Source organism: Semicossyphus pulcher, unplaced genomic scaffold (genome assembly GCF_022749685.1).
Source record: "Semicossyphus pulcher isolate SPU_LCO1_2020_fin unplaced genomic scaffold, fSemPul1.0.p SCAF_3, whole genome shotgun sequence".
Lineage (NCBI taxonomy): Eukaryota > Metazoa > Chordata > Actinopteri > Labriformes > Labridae > Semicossyphus > Semicossyphus pulcher.
In genome coordinates, this window is record NW_027211704.1 from 34,341,687 (window position 1) to 34,362,159 (window position 20,473).

The 20,473-nt window shown below is 45.2% G+C and overlaps 1 protein-coding gene across 2 annotated transcripts; it reads right to left on the reverse strand.

Moving 5' to 3' along the window:
- Positions 1 to 959: 959 nt before the first annotated feature.
- LOC138605517 (potassium voltage-gated channel subfamily KQT member 2) lies at positions 960 to 20,284 on the reverse strand. Of its 2 annotated transcripts, none has more exons than XM_069677830.1 (19): positions 20,132 to 20,284; positions 19,679 to 19,699; positions 19,307 to 19,431; positions 17,700 to 17,790; positions 17,030 to 17,156; positions 15,543 to 15,718; positions 12,531 to 12,656; positions 12,268 to 12,378; positions 12,056 to 12,151; positions 11,852 to 11,946; positions 11,682 to 11,750; positions 11,521 to 11,550; positions 10,469 to 10,548; positions 9,798 to 10,016; positions 5,660 to 5,768; positions 2,842 to 2,973; positions 2,437 to 2,557; positions 2,159 to 2,300; positions 960 to 1,992 (listed from the first exon to the last, which is right to left on the reverse strand). In XM_069677830.1, the coding sequence occupies exons 1-19, from the start codon at positions 20,282 to 20,284 to the stop codon at positions 1,367 to 1,369; spliced, it is 2,649 nt and encodes an 882-aa protein (XP_069533931.1). In that variant the 3' UTR covers positions 960 to 1,366. The 2 variants fall into 2 exon arrangements, with proteins under 2 accessions (XP_069533931.1, XP_069533932.1); XM_069677831.1 differs by having other exon boundaries at positions 9,798 to 9,955; positions 10,465 to 10,548.
- Positions 20,285 to 20,473: the final 189 nt, after the last annotated feature.

Here is a 20,473-nt window from a genome sequence, read left to right on the forward strand (position 1 = left end):
CATGTCTCTGCAGTGGATCAGTCAGATGTGAGCATGTCTCTGCAGTGGACCAGTCAGATGTGAGCATGTCTCTGCAGTGGATCAGTTGTGTGTGAGCATGTCTCTGCAGTGGATCAGTCAGATGTGAGCATGTCTCTGCAGTGGACCAGTCAGATGTGAGCATGTCTCTGCAGTGGATCAGTCAGATGTGAGCATGTCTCTGCAGTGGACCAGTCAGATGTGAGCATGTCTCTGCAGTGGATCAGTCAGATGTGAGCATGTCTCTGCAGTGGATCAGTCCGATGTGAGCATGTCTCTGCAGTGGATCAGTTATGTGTGAGCATGTCTCTGCAGTGGACCAGTCAGATGTGAGCATGTCTCTGCAGTGGACCAGTCAGATGTGAGCATGTCTCTGCAGTGGATCAGTCCGATGTGAGCATGTCTCTGCAGTGGATCAGTTATGTGTGAGCATGTCTCTGCAGTGGACCAGTCAGATGTGAGCATGTCTCTGCAGTGGACCAGTCAGATGTGAGCATGTCTCTGCAGTGGACCAGTCAGATGTGAGCATGTCTCTGCAGTGGATCAGTTGTGTGTGAGCATGTCTCTGCAGTGGATCAGTCAGATGTGAGCATGTCTCTGCAGTGGACCAGTCAGATGTGAGCATGTCTCTGCAGTGGATCAGTCCGATGTGAGCATGTCTCTGCAGTGGACCAGTCAGATGTGAGCATGTCTCTGCAGTGGATCAGTCAGATGTGAGCATGTCTCTGCAGTGGACCAGTCAGATGTGAGCATGTCTCTGCAGTGGATCAGTCAGATGTGAGCATGTCTCTGCAGTGGACCAGTCAGATGTGAGCATGTCTCTGCAGTGGATCAGTCCGATGTGAGCATGTCTCTGCAGTGGATCAGTCCGATGTGAGCATGTCTCTGCAGTGGATCAGTCCGATGTGAGCATGTCTCTGCAGTGGATCAGTCAGGTGTGAGCATGTCTCTGCAGTGGACCAGTCAGATGTGAGCATGTCTCTGCAGTGGACCAGTCAGATGTGAGCATGTCTCTGCAGTGGATCAGTCAGATGTGAGCATGTCTCTGCAGTGGATCAGTCAGATGTGAGCATGTCTCTGCAGTGATCAAGTCAGTGACAGTGAGAACAAACATTTGCTGTACAGGTTAAAACTTTCACGTGAATGAAACCCGGATGACTTCCCTTCAGTGCTTTGTGCCTTTCACAGTTCTGATGGTGTTTCAATCTGTAACTCCAGCTGGTGTTTTAAATCTTTAACTCCATCCGTTACTTGGACCTGATTCACTCCACAGTTTCAGAGTCTTTAATCACATTTTTATCGTCATTTTAACTTGGTTTGCTGGTTCTGCTCTGGCTTACCCTCAGCTCTACTGGGGTCCAGTCCAGGCCCGGTCTGTGTGGGGTGAGGGAGCACAGAGCTCGGAGTCGGAGTCTGACTCCCCCTCTGCAATGTAGGGTCGGATGGTGGCACAGCGGGCAGCGCCTCCTCCTCCTCTGTGGTCTCCCACATTGGCGGAGGACGAGTAGAAGCCGTTGTTGAGAAAATCCAGGTTCTCTCTGGACTGAGAGATGGAAAAGCCGCTGAAGGAGCGCTCCAGCTCCTCGTGGTCTACAGATGGGATGGAGATGGAGGTCTCGCTGTCTGGCTTTGCCTCCTCCACTCCTCCTCCTCCTCCTCCGGTTCTATTGGCCCCCTCACCTCCCCTGTCAGCCCCCCCTCGGTCTCCTGTGCTATGTCGGTTTGATCGATTCCCACTGTGCCTCTCTCCAGCCGGAGGAGGTGGGAGTCGTACCAGAGACCCATCCCCCACTGGACTTGGAGTGTTGCCATGGCTACGCTGGGGAGGATGTGCGGCCTGCTGGCAAAGCTGGGAGCTGATTGGCTGCCAGGAGGTGGAGGGCGGGCAAGTGGGGGCATTGTAGTTCCTGTGTCCAGTAGAGCTGCTGGAGCGTACCATCTTTGTCACGGTACGACTCTTTTCAACATGGTCGCCAGGCAACCCCCTGCACAACATGCAAACAACATGGGAACAATAAGAAAACATTGATATAAAAAACATCTTACTATGTAACAAAAAGTAAACACCAAACAAATAACAAAATGTAACCAGTGGTAGACACTGACTGCGTGATCTTGGAGATGGACTGGCTCTTCTCCAGCTGATCCACCGGACTGTGGTACGGCGGGGCCGGGTCCGGCTCCTTGGATCCAAAGTAGGCATCGGTCTCAGCCTGAGGGATTCCCATTCGCTGGATGTAGATGTTAACAAGGAAGTCCAGCTTCCTCTCCATGGACAGGACCTGAAGGACACAAGACAAGCAGAGGACCAATCAAATTCAAGAGTGCACCATAAAAACCAGCAGGTTCAGAGTTCAAGAGCTTTCAGTGCTGCTCTGATGAATTGTTTTTAGCTACAGAATGTTTCCTGTGGGTTACCTGCTTCTCCACCTTCCCCAGCCTTCCCATCATGCTTGGGTCCTCAGGAAGCTCCTCGTTGGCTGTTTTAGGACGGTCCTTGTCTGCAGTCGGTGTTCCTCTGCCAACTATCTGATCCACCCTGCCCATCAAAACACAGCAGGAATCAAACTGTGAGCTCCAAGACAATATCCTCAAGCAATAAATCAATTACCTTTCAGCACTATGTTGCTAAAACGTGAAGTATTTTATGAACAAAGTGCTGAGTTTTGAGAGACTTTTGATTTGTAGATCATGCATTTGAAAAATCAAAAGCAATAATACAATTTTAATAATACTTATATCAAAGAAATATATAAGTAATAAATATCAGAACCACTTATTCTGAAGACGTGAAATATATATCTGAGGGGTCAGAGGTGTTACCTTGACTGGAGGTTCTTGATGCGGGCCAGCATGTCCAGGTGTCCGGCTGAATATTGTTCGATCACATCCATGACATCATAGGGACGAAGACTCTCTTTAAACTTCCTCTTAGACACCATGAAACGCATGATACTGAGAGAAAGAAAGAGAACAGGAAGTTCGCTGTCACCCAACATCTAATGGCTGGGAGTAGCTCAGGTGGTCTCTGGCACAAACAGCACTAATGCAGTGAATCTAGTCTGGACTGGTCTCTGTTAGCTTGACTCATAGCAGAGACACACAGGGTTCTGACAGTGGGTGGCTACCTACTCAGAGGAGTACCACTGCTCCCTCATATTGAAGAGAGATAACTGAGTTCAACATCTGATCAGGATCCTCCTTGAGGAGGCACCCTGGGTACCTCTACTGGGAGAAGGCCTTTGGAAAGATCTAGAACATGTTGGAGAGATTATATATCATCATGCCTGGAAACAACACTGGGTTCTCCAGGATGAGCCAGAGGATGTGGCTTTTGAGAAGGGTGTTAAACTCATGTACTGAAGTGGGCATAAACCTGATGACTAAGTAAACCAGACAACACCAAACCACTGGTTAGTAACCATTCCTGAGAGAACTGCAAGTGTCGCGTGTTATAAACAAATTGTTTCACTGTTTTGAAGCAGCAACTTTAGAACTAGAACTAAAACTACCACCTAGCCAAAAGGTACGTTATAATCATCAGTGTTGGATGAGTGTGTCGAGTAATCAATCTCAGTTGGACAGATTAAAGAACACAAATAAAACTGATGTAATAAAGTGATCATGACCCTTGACCACCAAAATCGAATAAAGTCATCTTTGAGTCCAAGTGGACGTTTGTGGCAAACCAGGCCTTCCTGAGATAACTCGTGCACAGTGTTGAGAGAGGGGTGAGGGATGGATAACCTGAACAATAAACATGTAGATATGAGCTTTGTCAAGATAACAAAAGAAAAACTAAAAAGGCTCTTTGGATTATATTATTAGGACATCACCCTTCCCTTGTCACACACTCACAAGCATGCCCACCATAAAACCTATAGGATGCTAATAGAGGACTCAGTTACAGGGAAATTTCAAAGCCTACTTAGAAGGTCAAACAGTACAACAGGTACATATAAGCCTGTCTTTTCAGATTCAGACAAGATTCAGACACTACAATCCTCAGCTCTGCTCCTTCACACATGGATTTTAAGTAGGTTACTGTGCGATACCTTCCTTTCTGCTTTCTGTTCACATCCAGGGAGGCATTCACTAAAGGATTGTGCGGCTTTTGCGCCTGAAAAACCTGTGCAAATAACACAAAAAGACTCTGCCTCATTCTCACAGCACACGCGGAGGGTTGAATGCACCTAAAAGTGCGCTGCAGGGTAAACAGCGTCTCTGTGCTCCGGTGCTGTTTGTGCATATTTATATGAGTCATTAAGCAGATATTTGGGGCAAATTTAACCCCTTCCTCTGCAAAAGAGCCTCGTGGCAAAAAGCACCTAATTCACAAACGCCAGTTAGAGTGAAAATATACCGTCTACAGAGACCTGGTGGTAAATGCGGCGCAGAATTATAAGGGATGTCCCGCTCTGAGTTTCCAGTGATCATGATGACAGTTCAACTTTTTGTATGATCAAAAAATGTATTTGTCTGTAAAAACAATCTGTTAATAATATGTTGTCATTATTATTATAACAAGACAAATCAGTCCGGGGCTGTGCTAGGCTCAACCCTGGCACACGGGCACACTTTGGAGCCATTATGCAGGACGGGGATTATCATATGGGCGAGCTGTTGTTGTGCGCTCGTTGAAAAAAAAGAGACAGGTAAACTAGTAAACACCTGTCGTTACAATAAACTGTTAAAAGAGCTGCCCCCTCCTCTTCCTGCTCATCTTCGATGTGTTGATGGAGCTGAGATCCCTCATTGCACGCTCAACTGGTGCCTGAGGATGCTCGCTGCACCGCATTGCAGAGAGTGGAGGTGCAGACAGCTCGTCTCCACAATCAGACTCAAAACAAGAGCAAACTGCACGAATCTGCAAAACTTTATGGCCGGGTTTGCGCTTGAATATCCTCAGTGCAATTTGCTTTGTGAATCGGACCTTGAGACAGAGCAGATAGCGGGGGCAAATGATGCTCAATTTATGGAGCTATCAGCGGCTGCAATTTATTCTTAGTGAATTCCCCCCTTAGTTTCTCTCTCGTGACTAAAGTCTGAATTTGAGTGGATGAGTTATCCATGGGGTTTGTGTCTGAATAACAGAACCAGTGACAAAAACCCTTAACACTATACTTTTGGACACGTATTGTACGTGCTGAAACTTGCTGAGACTTTGGGGTTTGGATGGATCAAAGCTACTGCTACTACTACAGACCTGAAGCTGAAACTTCACCAACAGGAGAGGCGCTGTAAGAGGACTGTACAACGCTGCTCTGTAGGACATAAAACCACCAACAACAAGGAAAACAACAAAAACAACAACAATAATCATAATAATAATAAAAATGAATGAATGTCTCTCCAACAGCATGATAGAGCGGCTTTAGTGGCAAACAACAGAAAACAGTGAAAAAACAGAAAGCAGTGAATCTAACTGGAGGTCAGACTGACTGGTCTTACCCAACAGCTGATGGTGACCTTTGACCCTGGGGTGAGCAAAAAGAAATAAAAAAACAAACAAAAAATAATGTGAATAAAAAGCAGAATGCGTTCAGTGCATAATAACCAGCAAATAAACAGTGAGTAAAGCGATGAACGATGATAAAATAAAATGGTTTTCTGAATGAAACTAAACACAAACGGCTCGTACCAGATGGCTCTGATGGTGACCTTTAACCCCGGGGTTAAGTCCTGAGGGACGAACTCACAGTGGCAGCTCTTGTTGTCATCAACCAGGTCTTCTCCAGGCAGGCTGGCATCTGAAACGGCAACACACGTCTGAGGGACTGTGTCCCTACTGGAAATAGGTGTAGCTGCATCAGAATGCATGTTACAGAACATGTTGTTAGAAGAGCCGGAGGACAACAGACAGTTCTACCAGTTCGAACATGTCCACCTACACCCCCTTGGATATGTACCCTGCTTCCTCCAAGCCTCTCCACATCCAGGAGAACCAGTCCGCTGGTGCTGAAACAGTGCTTGGTATGTTTCCGTGTGTGCTGATTTGATAATTGCAACTTTATTGAAGAAAATGCTACGAAAAAAAAACTAAACAAAAAAAGTTTAACACTGGAGTTTGAAACAGGGCCCCTCCACAAGAACCATTAGCTACAGTTAGCTCATTAGCTAGCTGCTCGGAAACTGCCTATATTATATATATTATATGTCATGGCTTAGAACAAACTGTGTAAGTGTGTGTGTGTGTGTGTGTGTGTGTGTGTGTGTGTGTGTTGGTGTATGTGTGCTGACCTGGGGAGCCCTTCTGCCTGAACTCTTCATCCTGCATCTCTATGAGCACTACAGGAGGAGGAGGAGGAGAGAGGAAACAAACCTTCATCACAGGAAGATTACATTCTACTCATCATCAACGTCCCCGTCATGATCTTAATTATCATCACCAGGGCTGAAAACATCAATTAAGAAGAAGCAGAGATCTCACCTGTCAAACACATGATTGCATCATCTTGTTTCCTGTTTTATGTCAATGTCAGATTAAACACTTTAAGCCTAGCTGAGTACAAAGACTGGAAGCAGGGGGGAAGTGCTAGCATAGTTTAGCTAAAACACTAGAAGCAGGAGAAAGCTGATTGTTTAGTTTAGCACAAACACTAAATACAGACAACACTGTTATCCTAGCTTAGCACAAACACTGGAAGCAGAGGAAACTGTTATTATAGTTTAGCACAAACACTGACGGCAGAGGACACTGTTATCCTAGCTTAGCACAAACACTGGAAGCAGGGGGAACTGTTATCATAGCTTAGCACAAACACTGGAAGCAGAGGACATTGTTATCATAGCTTAGCACAAACACTGGAAGCAGACCATAAAGACACTGTTATCCTAGCTTAGCACAAACACTGGAAGTAAGGGGGTCTGTTATCCTAGCTTAGCACAAACACTGGAAGCAGGGGAAACTGTTATCCTAGCTTAGCAAAAACACTGGAAGCAGGGGAAACTGTTATCCTAGCTTAGCACATACACTGGAATAAGAGGACACTGTTATCCTAGCTTAGCATTAACACTGGAAGCAGGGGAAACTGTTATCCTAGCTTAGCACAAACACTGGCAGCAGGGGAAACTGTTATCCTAGCTTAGCACAGACACTGGAGGCAGGGAAAACTGTTATCCTAGCTTAGCACAAACACTGGAAGCAGGGAAAACTGTTATCCTAGCTTATTACAAACACTGGAAGCAGGGGAAACTGTTATCCTAGCTTAGCACAAACACTGGAAGCACACAACATTGTTATCATAGCTTAGTACAAACACTGGAAGCAGACCATAAAGACACTCTTATCCTAGCTTAGGACAAACACTGGATTCAGATCATAAAGATACTGTTATCCTAGCTTAGCACAAACACTGGAAGCTGACCATAAAGACACTGTTATCCTAGCTTAGCACAAACACTGGAAGCAGGGAAACTGTTTTCCAAGCTTAGCACAAACACTGGAAGCAGAGGACACTGTTATCCTAGCTTAGCACAAACATTGGAAGCAGGGGAAACTGTTATTCTAGCTTAGCACAAACACTGGAAGCAGGGGACACTGTTAACCTAGCTTAGTACAAACACTGGAATAAGAGGACACTGTTATCCTAGCTTAGCACAAACACTGGAATAAGAGGACACTGTTATCCTAGCTTAGCACATACACTGGAATAAGAGGACACTGTTATCCTAGCTTAGCACAAACACTGGAAGCAGGGGAAACTGTTATCCTAGCTTAGCACAAACACTGGAAGCAGGGGAAACTGTTATCATAGCTTAGCACAAACACTGGAAGCAGGGGAAACTGTTATCCTAGCTTAGCACAAACACTGGAAGCAGGGGAAACTGTTATCATAGCTTAGCACAAACACTGGAAGCAGGGGAAACTGTTATCCTAGCTTAGCACAAACACTGGAACCAGGGGAAACTGTTATCATAGCTTAGCACAAACACTGGATTCAGACCATAAAGACACTGTTATCCTAGCTTAGCACAAACACTGGAAGCAGGGGAAACTGTTATCCTAGCTTAGCACAAACACTGGAAGCAGGGGAAACTGTTATCATAGCTTAGCACAAACACTGGATTCAGACCATAAAGACACTGTTATCCTAGCTTAGCACAAACACTGGAAGCAGACCATAAAGACACTGTTATCCTAGCTTAGCACAAACACTGGATTCAGACCATAAAGACACTGTTATCCTAGCTTAGCACAAACACTGGATTCAGACCATAAAGACACTGTTATCCTAGCTTAGCACAAACACTGGATTCAGACCATAAAGACACTGTTATCCTAGCTTAGCACAAACACTGGATTCAGACACTGGTCTAGATGTCAGCTAACATCAGGCTTCCATAGCGCAGTCATGACCAAGATTGGTTGTTGTTTGTTGTTGTTTGTTGCTGTATTCGGGCACAAGAGTAAAAACCAGTAAAATAACAAGGCGAGTGAAAACATGAGATAAAAACCATTTCAAACCAGTCAGATGATTAGAGTTGTTATGTTTCCTCTCAGGACCTTTTCCTCCTTTCCTTCCCCTCTACACTCCCTACACCATTCTCCCCTTCTTCTTTTTCAAGTTGTAGAATGAAGTTGGACGTGGATGATGCCATCGTTCTGAAATACTGGGTTTATATTTACTGTATTTTTACTGTGAAAATAATTTTTATGTGTAACCTTCTTATGATTAGAAAAGTCCCAATAAAATTCAACAAACGTCTGTATATACAATATAAGGATAATGGCCACAGGATCACGTGCCACTGGCTCATGTAAAGCTGCAACATGCTCAGCTGATTGACACTTTCTGTGGTGTTTAAATGGACATGTAAATAACACAGTGTCTTGTTTGCAGTCCAGTAGAGTCATTATTGACGTGTGAATGTATTTATATCCACTGCATGATGAATTTAAGATTGTACGGACTGAAAAAACCGTAGTGACCCAGTAACATCACTGTTTCCATGTGTCTCCTCTGCTCTCTGTCTCTGTGGTGGATGTATAAAAGGCTGCAGTTCTTTGGCAGGGTTGAGCATCACTCTCACACAAAGCAGAAAGGCCACAAACAGCAGGCACAGCAGAATAAAGTGTGTGCTTCAGCTACATTCAGACTAAATGCGGCACTTCCCGCAGGGTTGTGCAGAGATGGTGGGCATCTATATTGATGCTTTAAAACACATTGGCAGTCAGAACACAATGTTTTTCTCTGATCATGTCTTTGTTCTCACTAATACCGCTCCCTCCCTTCCAATCCCTCTTGCTAGCTTTGCATCCTAGAAAATCTGATAGTGAAACTGTTTTATACCTTATGTACTTCAGTACAAATGAAGGTATCCAAAATATATCTAAGTATCAATACTCGTGACAACCCTAGTGGTTGTAGAGTAAGAGTCAGGCTGTATGTAAGGTCAAACAATACACCCTAATACTCCCTAACGCCCCAAAAAATCCATGCTTCTTGATGCTCTGGACACTTGTAAAATTCACGTGCAATTATTGTAGGTCTCTTTGGATACAAGGGTCAGCTAAATAAATGTTAGTTTGTTAATGTAAGTTCTGTTAGTCCCATAACATTATGACCACTGACAGGTGAAGTTAATAACATACATCATCTCGTTACAGTGGCCCCTGTCAGTGCGTGAACATTTTATCATTGAAGTTGATGCTTTGGGCAATGTTCTGCTGGGAAACCTTGGGTCCTGCCATTCATGTGGATGTTACTTTGACACGTACCACCTCCTAAATAGTTATAGTTTGATTATTCTGAGTGGTCAGACTCAGCTGCTGCTACCTTCAGAGTTTTGGCGTGAAGCGGCTCCTCTGATTCTGAAGGCCTGTCTTGTTCTGCTACGTTCTCCGAAACTCCAACTTTTTGGGACCTTGCTGGGACTGTCTTCGAGACTTGGCTCCATGCTTGGGGATCGGCGTATGGCCTGGTTGCCCCCCATGCTCCCAGGAACACCAGGACTCGGACCTACAGCAGGAGCTACGCCGGGGACTACTGTCGGAACTGCTAGAGAAAGGATGTAAGGAAGGAAGGAAGAGGGACACACCAGGATTAGAATCATTTCTGATGGATACTTGCTTGTTCTTGTTCATGTCACTTCAAAAATGTGCAGGTTTTCTAAAGTTCAAGTGAGACCATGAGTGGTTTAATGAGGTAAACATGTAGATCTGGTTCTTTCTGGGTGGTGGGATTAGGAAGCTGCAGATTGTTGGGCATCTTCTGGCAAAACTTCCTGTTCATCAATTTTCTCAAATTGCACAAATATATTGACAGCTTTTCTTAAGTTTTCTCAAGGACAGGTCAGTACTTAACCGAGAACATGTCGGGAGGATCGAACCTGAGACCTGATCTCATCCACCTCTTATGTCTCAAATCACAGAAAAAATGTAGAGTGATAATCTGATTGTTCCCGGCGTTCAACATCTGCAACATTTTAAAATAGTTTTAATACCCACCGTGCTGAGGAGAGCCTTTCCCTTTGTTTCCTGAACTCCGGGGAGATGAGAAGACCCTTTCCTTCAGACTGACCTTCTGACTGCTTGGACAAGAGACAAAAAGACAGACAGACGGAAACGATTAAAAGGATCTAACAGGCTTTGGAAGAGTATGAACTGAGTGGGCTTTTTGTTAATCAAGTTGCTAGTCCAACTGTGAACAATGAGCAGCACAGAGAAACAGAAGTCTTGGCCTAAGATTACTTTATCGCCTATCTTGCTTCACCAGAACACCTGGAGAAATTGACAGCTGCTCCCAGAGGCTATATCTTTGTGAGGTTATCAGGCGCTGTAGCCTCTGGGAGCACCGGCAGAGTGCTGTTTTAGGTGGGTGGTTGTTTGGGGGCACATGGGAAACAAGAAACAATATACGTGGGCTTGAAATGGGCATGCCATTCAGACAGCTAACATGGGTACTTGATGAGTCCAAAGTGGGCTACAATCTACCCTTATGGGCCCCGAATGGAGCTATTTAATAACCCATCTGGCCTAACTCATGTGGGCCCCAATGGAAGAAGTTGATGACAAAATGTTTGGGCCCCATTTGGGTATCCCATTGGGTTCCAGAGGGGTGTGCTGGATGGGGTACCTTGATGTAGGAAGTGGTGGTACAGCAGGTTACATTATCTCTTCAACACACTTCACAAGATCCACCTAAAGTAGAGATCCTCCAGAGATCAACTGACCAGCCACGACACGGAGCTTACACTGAGAAAGCCAGTCCAGAGACAGATCCAGTACGAACCACCACGTCAAATACGACAAAGTAATAATCTGTAAATGGAGACCGTCAGACACCAGTTGTGCAGGAGAACAGATCTAAGACCTGAGAGAGATATCACTCATGTCTGACAGCCACTGACCGCTCCAATCATCCAAGAGCTGATAGGGGTGTTGACCTCAAACAAGAACTGATCTGACAGGACTTAAATCAGGCTGCTGCTAAATGAACTCTGCCTGGCTGTAACTGTTTAATCGGGACTTGTTTGTAAGAGCTGGTACTGGACTCTGACCTGGGAGACGGTTCAGGCTGGACGTCCTTCCTGCAGGCAGACAGACAGAAGGAAGACACAAGAAGAGTTTTAATGATGATTCTGACTTCATTACATCTTAAACAATAAAGGATTGTCAGACTTCCTCTCTGCAGTTACTTCCTGTATCAAACGTTTCACACCTGAATGACAGTCCGGATTTGTTCTTGAGGTTCCTCAATAAATCCAACTGATTGAGAGGTGGAATCAACCTGCATACATGCACACAGAAATGAAATGATTAATGATGATCAATAACAAGATTTAAAGAATGTAATAATAATAATCTGTAGTTGGACAGGTCAAGTCTCACCTGTACATGGGGACAGAGACGGTCCTCTCGTAGTAATCCCAGGTTGAATTCAGATCGGTTCGGCTCAGATTGGTGGCATAAACCCTCCACGCCGCCTGCACAAACAGAGGTGATGGTTTATATTGGATGCTGATGGAGAAGGATGGAGTCTGCCGAAGCTCTACTCCAAGTCTGTTCACATGTGTCGCAGGTATGACGGCTCACCTGTATCAGTCCAGCTGCTGGGTTTCGTCTTTTCTCAAAGTGTTTCTGTCTGTGCTGCTCCTGAACCTTGAGAGCAAAGCCGGAACCCAGGATCCCCTGAGACAGACAGACAGACAGACAGACAGACAGACAGACAGACAGGTGAGCTGGGATGAAACAGGTCGAGGTTCACCTGACTCATGTAAACTCAAGTAAACAGCGGAGTGACTCACAGCAGGCAGAGCGAAGAATGAAACTCCGATCAGAGTGAAGGTTGCAGCCAGCAGACGTCCGTTCCAGGTGATGGGAAACTTGTCTCCATATCCAATGGTTGTCAAGGTGATCTGACAGAGAAAGACACAGACCAATCAGAGGAGATCGTAGGCCATACGCACTGTTGTTAGTTCACCCAGAGCTAACAATGTTTAACTAGTTCGAATGTGTACCATTACCCAGTGATTGAGTGTATCAGTGTGTCATGAGTGGGTTGTCTCACCAGTCCCCACCAGAGGGCATCTGCGTACGTCTCAAATTGTTCATTGTCTTCTTTTTCTGCCAAATAAACGAGGAAACTGGCGAGAATGAGACAGAGGAAGCCGATGTACCACGCAGTGATCAGCTCCTGCAGAGGAAGGAGACATAAAGGTGCAGCAAGAGAGACATTAAAATACATTTACACAAGTACATGTGGGATATGTCAGGAAACAAGAGAACATTTTGTCCTCGTAGTTGATGTGTTGATGTGTCGATGTGTCGATGTGTAAGGATGTGAGCGACTTCGACAATGGACAAATTGTGATGGTTAGACGACTGGGTCAGAGCATCTCCAAACCTGCAGCTCTTGTGGGGTGTTCCCGGTCTGCAGTGGTCAGGACCTACCAAAAGGTCCAAGGAAGGAAAACCAGTGAACCAGCGACAGGGTCATGGGCGGCCAAGGCTCATTGATGCTCGTGTGGAGTGAAGGCTGGCCTGTGTGGTCCGATCCAACAGAAGAGCTACTGAAGCTCAAACTGCTGAAAGAGTTAAAGCTGGTTCTGATAGAAAGGTGTCAGAACACTCAGAGCATCACAGTTTGTTGTGTATGAGGCTGTGTAGCTGCAGACCGCTCAGGGTGCCCATGCTGACCCCTGTCCACCACTGAAAGCTCCTACAATGGACACGTGAGCATCAGAACTGGACCACGGAGCGATGGAAGAAGGCGGCCTGGTCTGATGAATCACGTTTTCTTTTACATCATGTGGACGGCCGGGTGCGTGTGCGTCTCTTACCTGGGGAAGACATGGCACCAGGATGCACTATGGGAAGAAGGCGAGCCGGCGGAGGCAGTGTGATGCTTTGAGCAATGTTCTGCTGGGAAACCTTGGGTCCTGATTCATGTGGATGTTACTTTGGCTGTAAAGGGGGACCTGCACAACATTATGCAGGTGGTCATGATGTTGTGGCTGATCAGTGTGTATACACAGTGGAGTCCAAAAGTCTCAGACCACATGGAAGATCTCCCTAATTTTCACATAAATGTGGAAACCATGAAGTGTAAAATAAAGATGAAATGTTTGAAAGATTCTGTAATATTAGTAGGTCAGCAATCAAATGAAGGTGTGGGGCTGACCACCTGAAGTCTTCTGTCCAAAACTTCAGGTTTCTTTCAGGTGTGTCTATTCCACTGAAGAAACGTTTAGATGACACTCGTTGGAATCGATCGACTCATCTAATGCTCATACAAGTAAATCAACTTGCAGCCAGTGTTCACCTGTGATACAAACAGCTGTGCTTCAAGTTTCCATAGGATCACTGCTTACTAAGCATCAGTGTGATAGTGGAAAACATGACATCAGAACTAAGTGACGTGTCAGAAGCCTCCGGATAAAAGCACCAGACGTTTCTAAAGAGGCAGGGCATGGAACTCTATAACCCCAGAAATTGGATCAGTTGTATTCAAAGAACGATCAGGAAGCCTTAGTGACCACACCATCGAGAGATCAATACATGAAGCTTAGTTCCCCGAGAGACGGAAAGGCAGCGTCATCGCGGATATGGAATAAGCTAAATAAAGAACACAAGACTTCAATCAGCAAAGGTAGTGTCAAAAGAAGAAGAAGTGTTGCAGCGCTCTCAGAGGACAGATAACAGTTTCTAAACCACTTCTCAGGAGGTGGAACCAGGTCAAACGCTCAGCGTAAGATTTACTGCAGCTACAGGAGGGTCTGTGTAAGGAGATGAACGGGAGGGAGAGTGATAGCACTGTGAATCAAACCCACACTGAAACGTATCGGCTGTTTTGCCTACACGCTAAGCAACATGATGGATGGGACGCTCACAGAGCAACTCGTTCTCTTAGCATCCCATCCAGCCAGGTATCGATCACGCTTATGTCGGTGCTCGCTTTAACAAACCCAGCAGTCATGAAGGTGAGAACACAGTTACAGAATAATCACATGCCTTAAAGTCTCCTGGTCCATCTACACACAAAGCAGCCAATCAGAATCTGGATGAAAGTTATTTGTAGCGTGTAAAATCTCAGAATTATTCATTCTAATATACTGTATCTTGTTGTTGTTGTAATGTGCTCAGCATGCAGGGCTGAGAAATCAGAAGCCAATCAGAACTTTCTTCTAATATTTGTAGCCTGCAAAATCCTATTTATCACTTTTTTAATTTAATTCCTTTTGTTTGTTGTTTGTCCTCCATTTTTTTAATGAATGAGTTGTTGAATAAATGACTCATTTATCACATTTAACACAGTATGAACTCATATTTTCACATCTCTGGTCGGCTTCAGCTGTGACTTAACGCCGGGTCCTATGGAGGGGCTCCCAGTGCGCGCTGGGTCGTCGGCCCACCAGACTGTCAGGGACTTCTCTGCACAGGCTCCTGACCCCAACCTCATACTATGTTTTAAACTTCCCATTCCTTTCTATCAAAGATTCCACTTTTCTCTCGTATTGCTAAAATAATACCATCATATGTAATGAAAAAAAAGGTTTTACATTCAAAACAAATTAAAATTGAAATATACTTTAACTGGTGCTCTCAGAAGTTTAGACCCAACGTGTATGTCGTTCTTTATGAGCACAAAGTGCCCGACAAATGAGCTAAAGTGCGATAAATTAAATAAAGTGCGATTTATAAATGTAATAAAGTTGAAACTTGATCGTACAGACTCATGAACAGAAGTCAGACTAAGAACCTGAGGCAGGATGGAGCAGTAATCAATAACTCTGATGGATCAGGGTTCAGGTGTCAAGCTCTCTGCAGGGAAGATGATACCAATAAACCGATACCGCTGACACACTGAAACACAGAGAACACATGGAGGCCGACTGTCTGCTGTGAGTACGTCAAACTTCCAGAGAATCAAAGGACACAAACTGTGCGTCTGAGAGCAGCGGAGAGGTCAGCTGAAGCTCAAGGGTCAGTTAGTGTGTAAGCTGTGTCAGCGGTAACAGCAGTTCAAGACAGACACACAGACACACAGACAGACAGACAGACAGACAGTTTCCCAGGTTACCTTGCTGTGCGCGTAGACAACTGATCCGAGCAGTTTCCAGGTTCCCCCCCGGCGGTCCATCCGGATCATCCTCAGAATCTGAAGGAAACGAAGCGACCTGATGGCCGAGGTGGCGAAAACATTCCCCTGAGTGCCCGCAGCTAACACCGAGATGGACGCTATCAACACCATGATGTCTGCAGACAGACAGGTCAGAGAGACAGACAGGTTAGAGACTCAGGTAGGTCAGAGAGAGACAGGTCAGAGAGACAGACAGACAGGTCAGAGAGTCTGAGTGTAAATGACGTGTTGTTAAAGGGATGGTTCGGTTTGTTTGTTGTATGAGGTCCTAATCAATACTAAGTGTCCTGTGAACAGTAGATAACAGTCAGCACGGTCCCTGTTAGGAGAGCAGCGCTGCAGACGGGGTCAGGAGTACCACGTCCTTTAACCACTTAAAGAGTCCTGCATATAAACAAACATGTCAGTTTAAGCGTCCATGTCTCACTCTGCACAACAGTATACCTACACACGCAGCGCACGGTATCACAACAGTTGTTTGTGTCAGCGGTTTGAAGAAGAGACAACAAACAAAAGAAAATACAATATTATGGAAACAACAAAGTGCCGTTCACGGGGGAGACTAGAGGATACTTTTATGGACCAGAGAACACAAGGAGGTAATTTACAGATGAGACAGGGAGACAGGGGAAACCTCTGAGGTTGTTTGGTGAGTCGTTTCATTCACTGATTTGTTTAGCGCTAGCTTTCCTGACGGTTAGTGGAGAAGTGATCTTTAGAAAGAGTCAGGATTATTCAGCGTTGGTTTTGCATAATCCTCCTGAGAAAAATTGGTCGGTGCAGGCGTCTCAGAGTTGCGCTTTGCCATCTAACACCATTATCACTCAACAGAACTCGGTGTAACCTATCAGGTAACCAGGACACTCTTTGTCCGGAAAAAAACAAGCACCAACTTTAATAACAAGAAAAATGTGATTTCAGTCTGTGCTAGCCGCGGCTCTTTCTCACCCAAACTGCTGAGATACGGCGTAATAAAGTCTACGGCGTGCGTAGGAAAACAATGTCCTCTAGTCCGCACCGCAAACGGCACTTTGTCGTTTCCGTAATTATTATTATTATTCCGTTTTTTCTTTAGTTTGTTGTCTCTTCTACAAACCGCTGACCCAAACAGCTGTTGTGATACTGTGCGCTGCATGTGAAGGTATACAGGGCCGATGTGAGGAGTGAGACATTGTGACGAGGGAAGGGAACGTCAATGTGAAGCAGTTACAAAATTCAGCCTACAGTTAAACTAAATGTTTGTTTATACGCAGGACTCCTTTACGTGGTTAAAGGACGTGGTACTGGCTTCTCATAACAGGAACCAAGTGTAAATGAAGTGTTGTTACAGTCAGAGTGTAAATGAAGTGTTGTTACAGTCAGAGTGTAAATGAAGTGTTGTTACAGTCAGAGTGTAAATGAAGTGTTGTTAAAGTCATCAGACTCACCGATGACGCAGAAAGGTTTTCTGGCGAACTTGAGTCTTCCTCTCCATCCTCTGTAGCGACAACAACAACCTGCAGCCCAGATCCTCACCATGTACTCCACCCCAAACACCACGATGGTCACCACTTCCTGTTACACAACAACACACTGTTCAAGTCCACCTAGCAAGATTTTGATTCATCTGCTGATAGTTTAATCAATAAATCAATTAACAATTTAGTCATTGAAGCACCAGGAATGAGAGAAAAACTCTCATTTCACTTCCCTGAAACAGAATGTTTGTGGAGCATTCTGTCTAATTTAACTTTTTCTTTTATTCATTTAATTACTAAGATTACTGATAACTAAGATTCAGATGTGTTTTGATGACACACAGCTGGTTAACCTCCCTCCTCCTCCTGAGCTGTGTCTGGATGAACTCTCCTGCTGCTTCCAGCTCCGTGAGGCTGACCAGTGCCCAGTGTGATGAGCTGCTGATCAGTACCAGGATTTCTCTGATGGACACCAACTACCGCTCGGTTCTGTTTCAGCTGTGGAACGCCGGTCCATCTGTCTCCGCTGAGTGGCAGCTTCACTGTATCTATCAAGTCAACCGTCGGCTGAAATCTTACAGCGCTATGAAGCTCAAATAAACAGATTTTACCCTGGAGATGAATGATGTGTATTATTTACCAGAATGTAGAGAGCGTCCTCTGAACTCTTCTCATACTCTTTGATGGTGGAGAACACAGACAGAACCAGGCAGGAGAACACCAGCAGGAACCTGAACAGAGAACAGTCGTTAAAACACACAATCTGTTCCTGCTCCACGCTCAGGTTTCTGAAAACTGACCTCAGGTCTGTGTTTCAGGGGGAAGATTGAGACTGTGACACCTGATCTGACAGCTGTCGTTATTTATGGATCTTCAGCTGTTCCTGTAAACTGTCTGACCTGAGAGCAGACTGCAGTTTAGTATTAATAATAACCGATAAATCAAGTCAACGTTAATCAATAAGTCATGAGGGTAGAGTTTCATGGATTCAGATAGCAATGAGTTTTAATGATGAAACCTTTATATGAATGAATATAATCAGGTTCCTGTTTATTTCTGATGTTATTTAAGGTTGTTGTTATTAACGTCTCATGACTGAAATCACAGTGCAGCATTAGAAACCTGTTTAACGGCCGTATCAGATTTTAACACGCGCTGCTCTGATTTACTCTGCATGTGGGTCATTGAAAGCCTCAGTGGACGAACAGACGACTCACTGAAACGCTTTGACACCAAAGAAAATCTTAAAAACTGCAGCGATTTTTTTATCACCAAATTCCCTTTAAGAGCCACCAGTCTTTACATTTAGCTTATTAGCATGCTAACTAGGACAGGTGTATACACAGGTAGCCAGGTAGACAGACAGGTATATAGGCATGTAGACGGACAGGTAAATACACAGCTAGATAACCAGGTTTATAGACAGGTACATACACAGGTAGACAGACAGTTGAATACACATTGACAGACAGGTAGAAAGACAGGTACATACAAAGGAAAGACGGGTGGCAGGTTATAGAAAAGCAGACAGACAGGCGTACTGACAGGTAGACAAAGAGGTGTATAAACAGGTAGAAAGACAGGTGCATTGGTAGACAGACAAGTTTAGAGACAGGTAGAAAGACAGACGTGTAGACAGGTGTATAAACTGGTGTATGGACAGACAGGTGTACATACAAACAAGTGCATACACAGCTTGTATGGATAGATAGATAGACACGTGTATAGACTAGTAGACGAACAGGTATTTAGACAGGTAGACTGATAGGTGTAAAGACAGGTAGACAAACAGGTGTATAGACAGGTAGACAGACAGGTGTACAGGCAGATAGACAGACAGCTGTAGGAACAGCTTGTATTCACACGTAGAAAAATAGGTGTATAGGCAAACGTATAAAGACAGGTAGACAGGTAAAAAGACAGGTGTGTAGACAGACAGGTGTATAGGCAGGTAGAAAGACAGGTGTATTGGTAGACAGACAGGTGTAGAGGCAGGTAGAAAGACAGGTATATTGGTAGACAGACATGTGTATAGACAGGTGTATGGACAGGTAGACAGACAGTTGCATGGATAGGTAGAAAGACATGTGTAATGGTAGACAGACAGGTGTATGGACAGGTGTATGGACAGGTGGATAGACAGGTGGATAGACAGGTGGACAGACAGGTGGACAGACAGGTGTATAGACAGGTGTATGGACAGGTGGACAGACAGGTGTATAGACAGGTGTATGGACAGGTATTTACACGTATGCGTGGTAGATGAAGGCCCATCCTCGGGGTCTCTCCAGGACATTGTACAGGAAGTTCTGCAGGCGTCTGTAGAGAGCGTTTCTCTTCGGAGGTTTCTTTCCTCCAGAGACGCTGCTGCGCTGCCGCCGAGGCCCCTCCTCCCCACCTGAGCACAGGTGATATCCACCAAGTCACACCAGAGGTTACACAATAATAGTTTCATCCACACAGTGACTGCTGACATGTTGTTAAACTGGACTCAGAATTCATCTTCGTCGAGCAGTACATAAACCAGCTGCTTCGACTTTATTGCTTTTATGTCATATGTCTGTTACTGTAGACGAATCCTTTAAAGTGCCCAACACATTGTCTAAGTGCTTCTCTCACTGGCTTCCCTACACTGCTGTGCTTTATAACAATAGAGCTCAGCGGCAGAACAAGATACGTCAGGCTGTACATTTTAAATACCTTTGTTACACTTGTATAAACTCACTAAGGTTTGAATACATATCAGAACAGCAGCAAATGCACGTGAGCCATCACTTTAAGCATCAGTCTGACCTGTTTAATGTAAATGTTGTTCCTTTGACCTCATTGGTTCAAACCAGCAGGTCTGATGGGATTTTAAAGCAGATGTTTGATCCGACATGTTTACATGAAGAACCTGCTGATCTGAGGCTTCATCACTGTGGTCACTCACAAACACACAAACACACACTCAGCATAATCAAACACTGACAGAGCGAGCACACACACAAACATGCACGCACACACACGCACACTCAAATTAAATCCGGCCGCGTGCCACATCTTTTCCGTTAACGGTCTCCGGTAATTAACGCACACCGTCAGCTGTTTACCTGCTATGAGTAGAGCCCCGTCCCTGCTGGACTCTGTTCCCCCAGCCTCCAAACCCACAAATCCGACCTTTAGCTTCTTCTGGTCGGCCTGCGCTCCGGGGAACACCCCGCCGTTCCGGGATTTCTGCACCATGATTGAAAGACGCGACCTGCACCGACCTGCCGATCTACTGCCAGCCCGCGGACAGAGCGCCGATGCCAGCCAGGCCCGGCGGGAGCATCGCTGCTGCGGAGCGTAGGAGAAGAGACGCTGGAGAGGAGAAGAGGAGGAGCAGAGGAGGAGGTGAAGAGGGAGCAGGAGAGAGGGATGGAGGAAAATAAA

Bases quoted from the DNA above. Each gene is read 5' to 3' on its own strand.
- LOC138605517 (XM_069677830.1), bottom strand. From the start codon at position 20,284: ATGGTGCAGAAATCCCGGAACGGCGGGGTGTTCCCCGGAGCGCAGGCC. The intron at 15,719-17,029 runs GTGAGTCTGATG...GTCTGTCTGCAG, and splicing joins AAAACCTTTCTGCGTCATCG to ACATCATGGTGTTGATAGCG. The intron at 12,379-12,530 runs GTGAGACAACCC...TTTCTCTGTCAG, and splicing joins ATGCCCTCTGGTGGGGACTG to ATCACCTTGACAACCATTGG.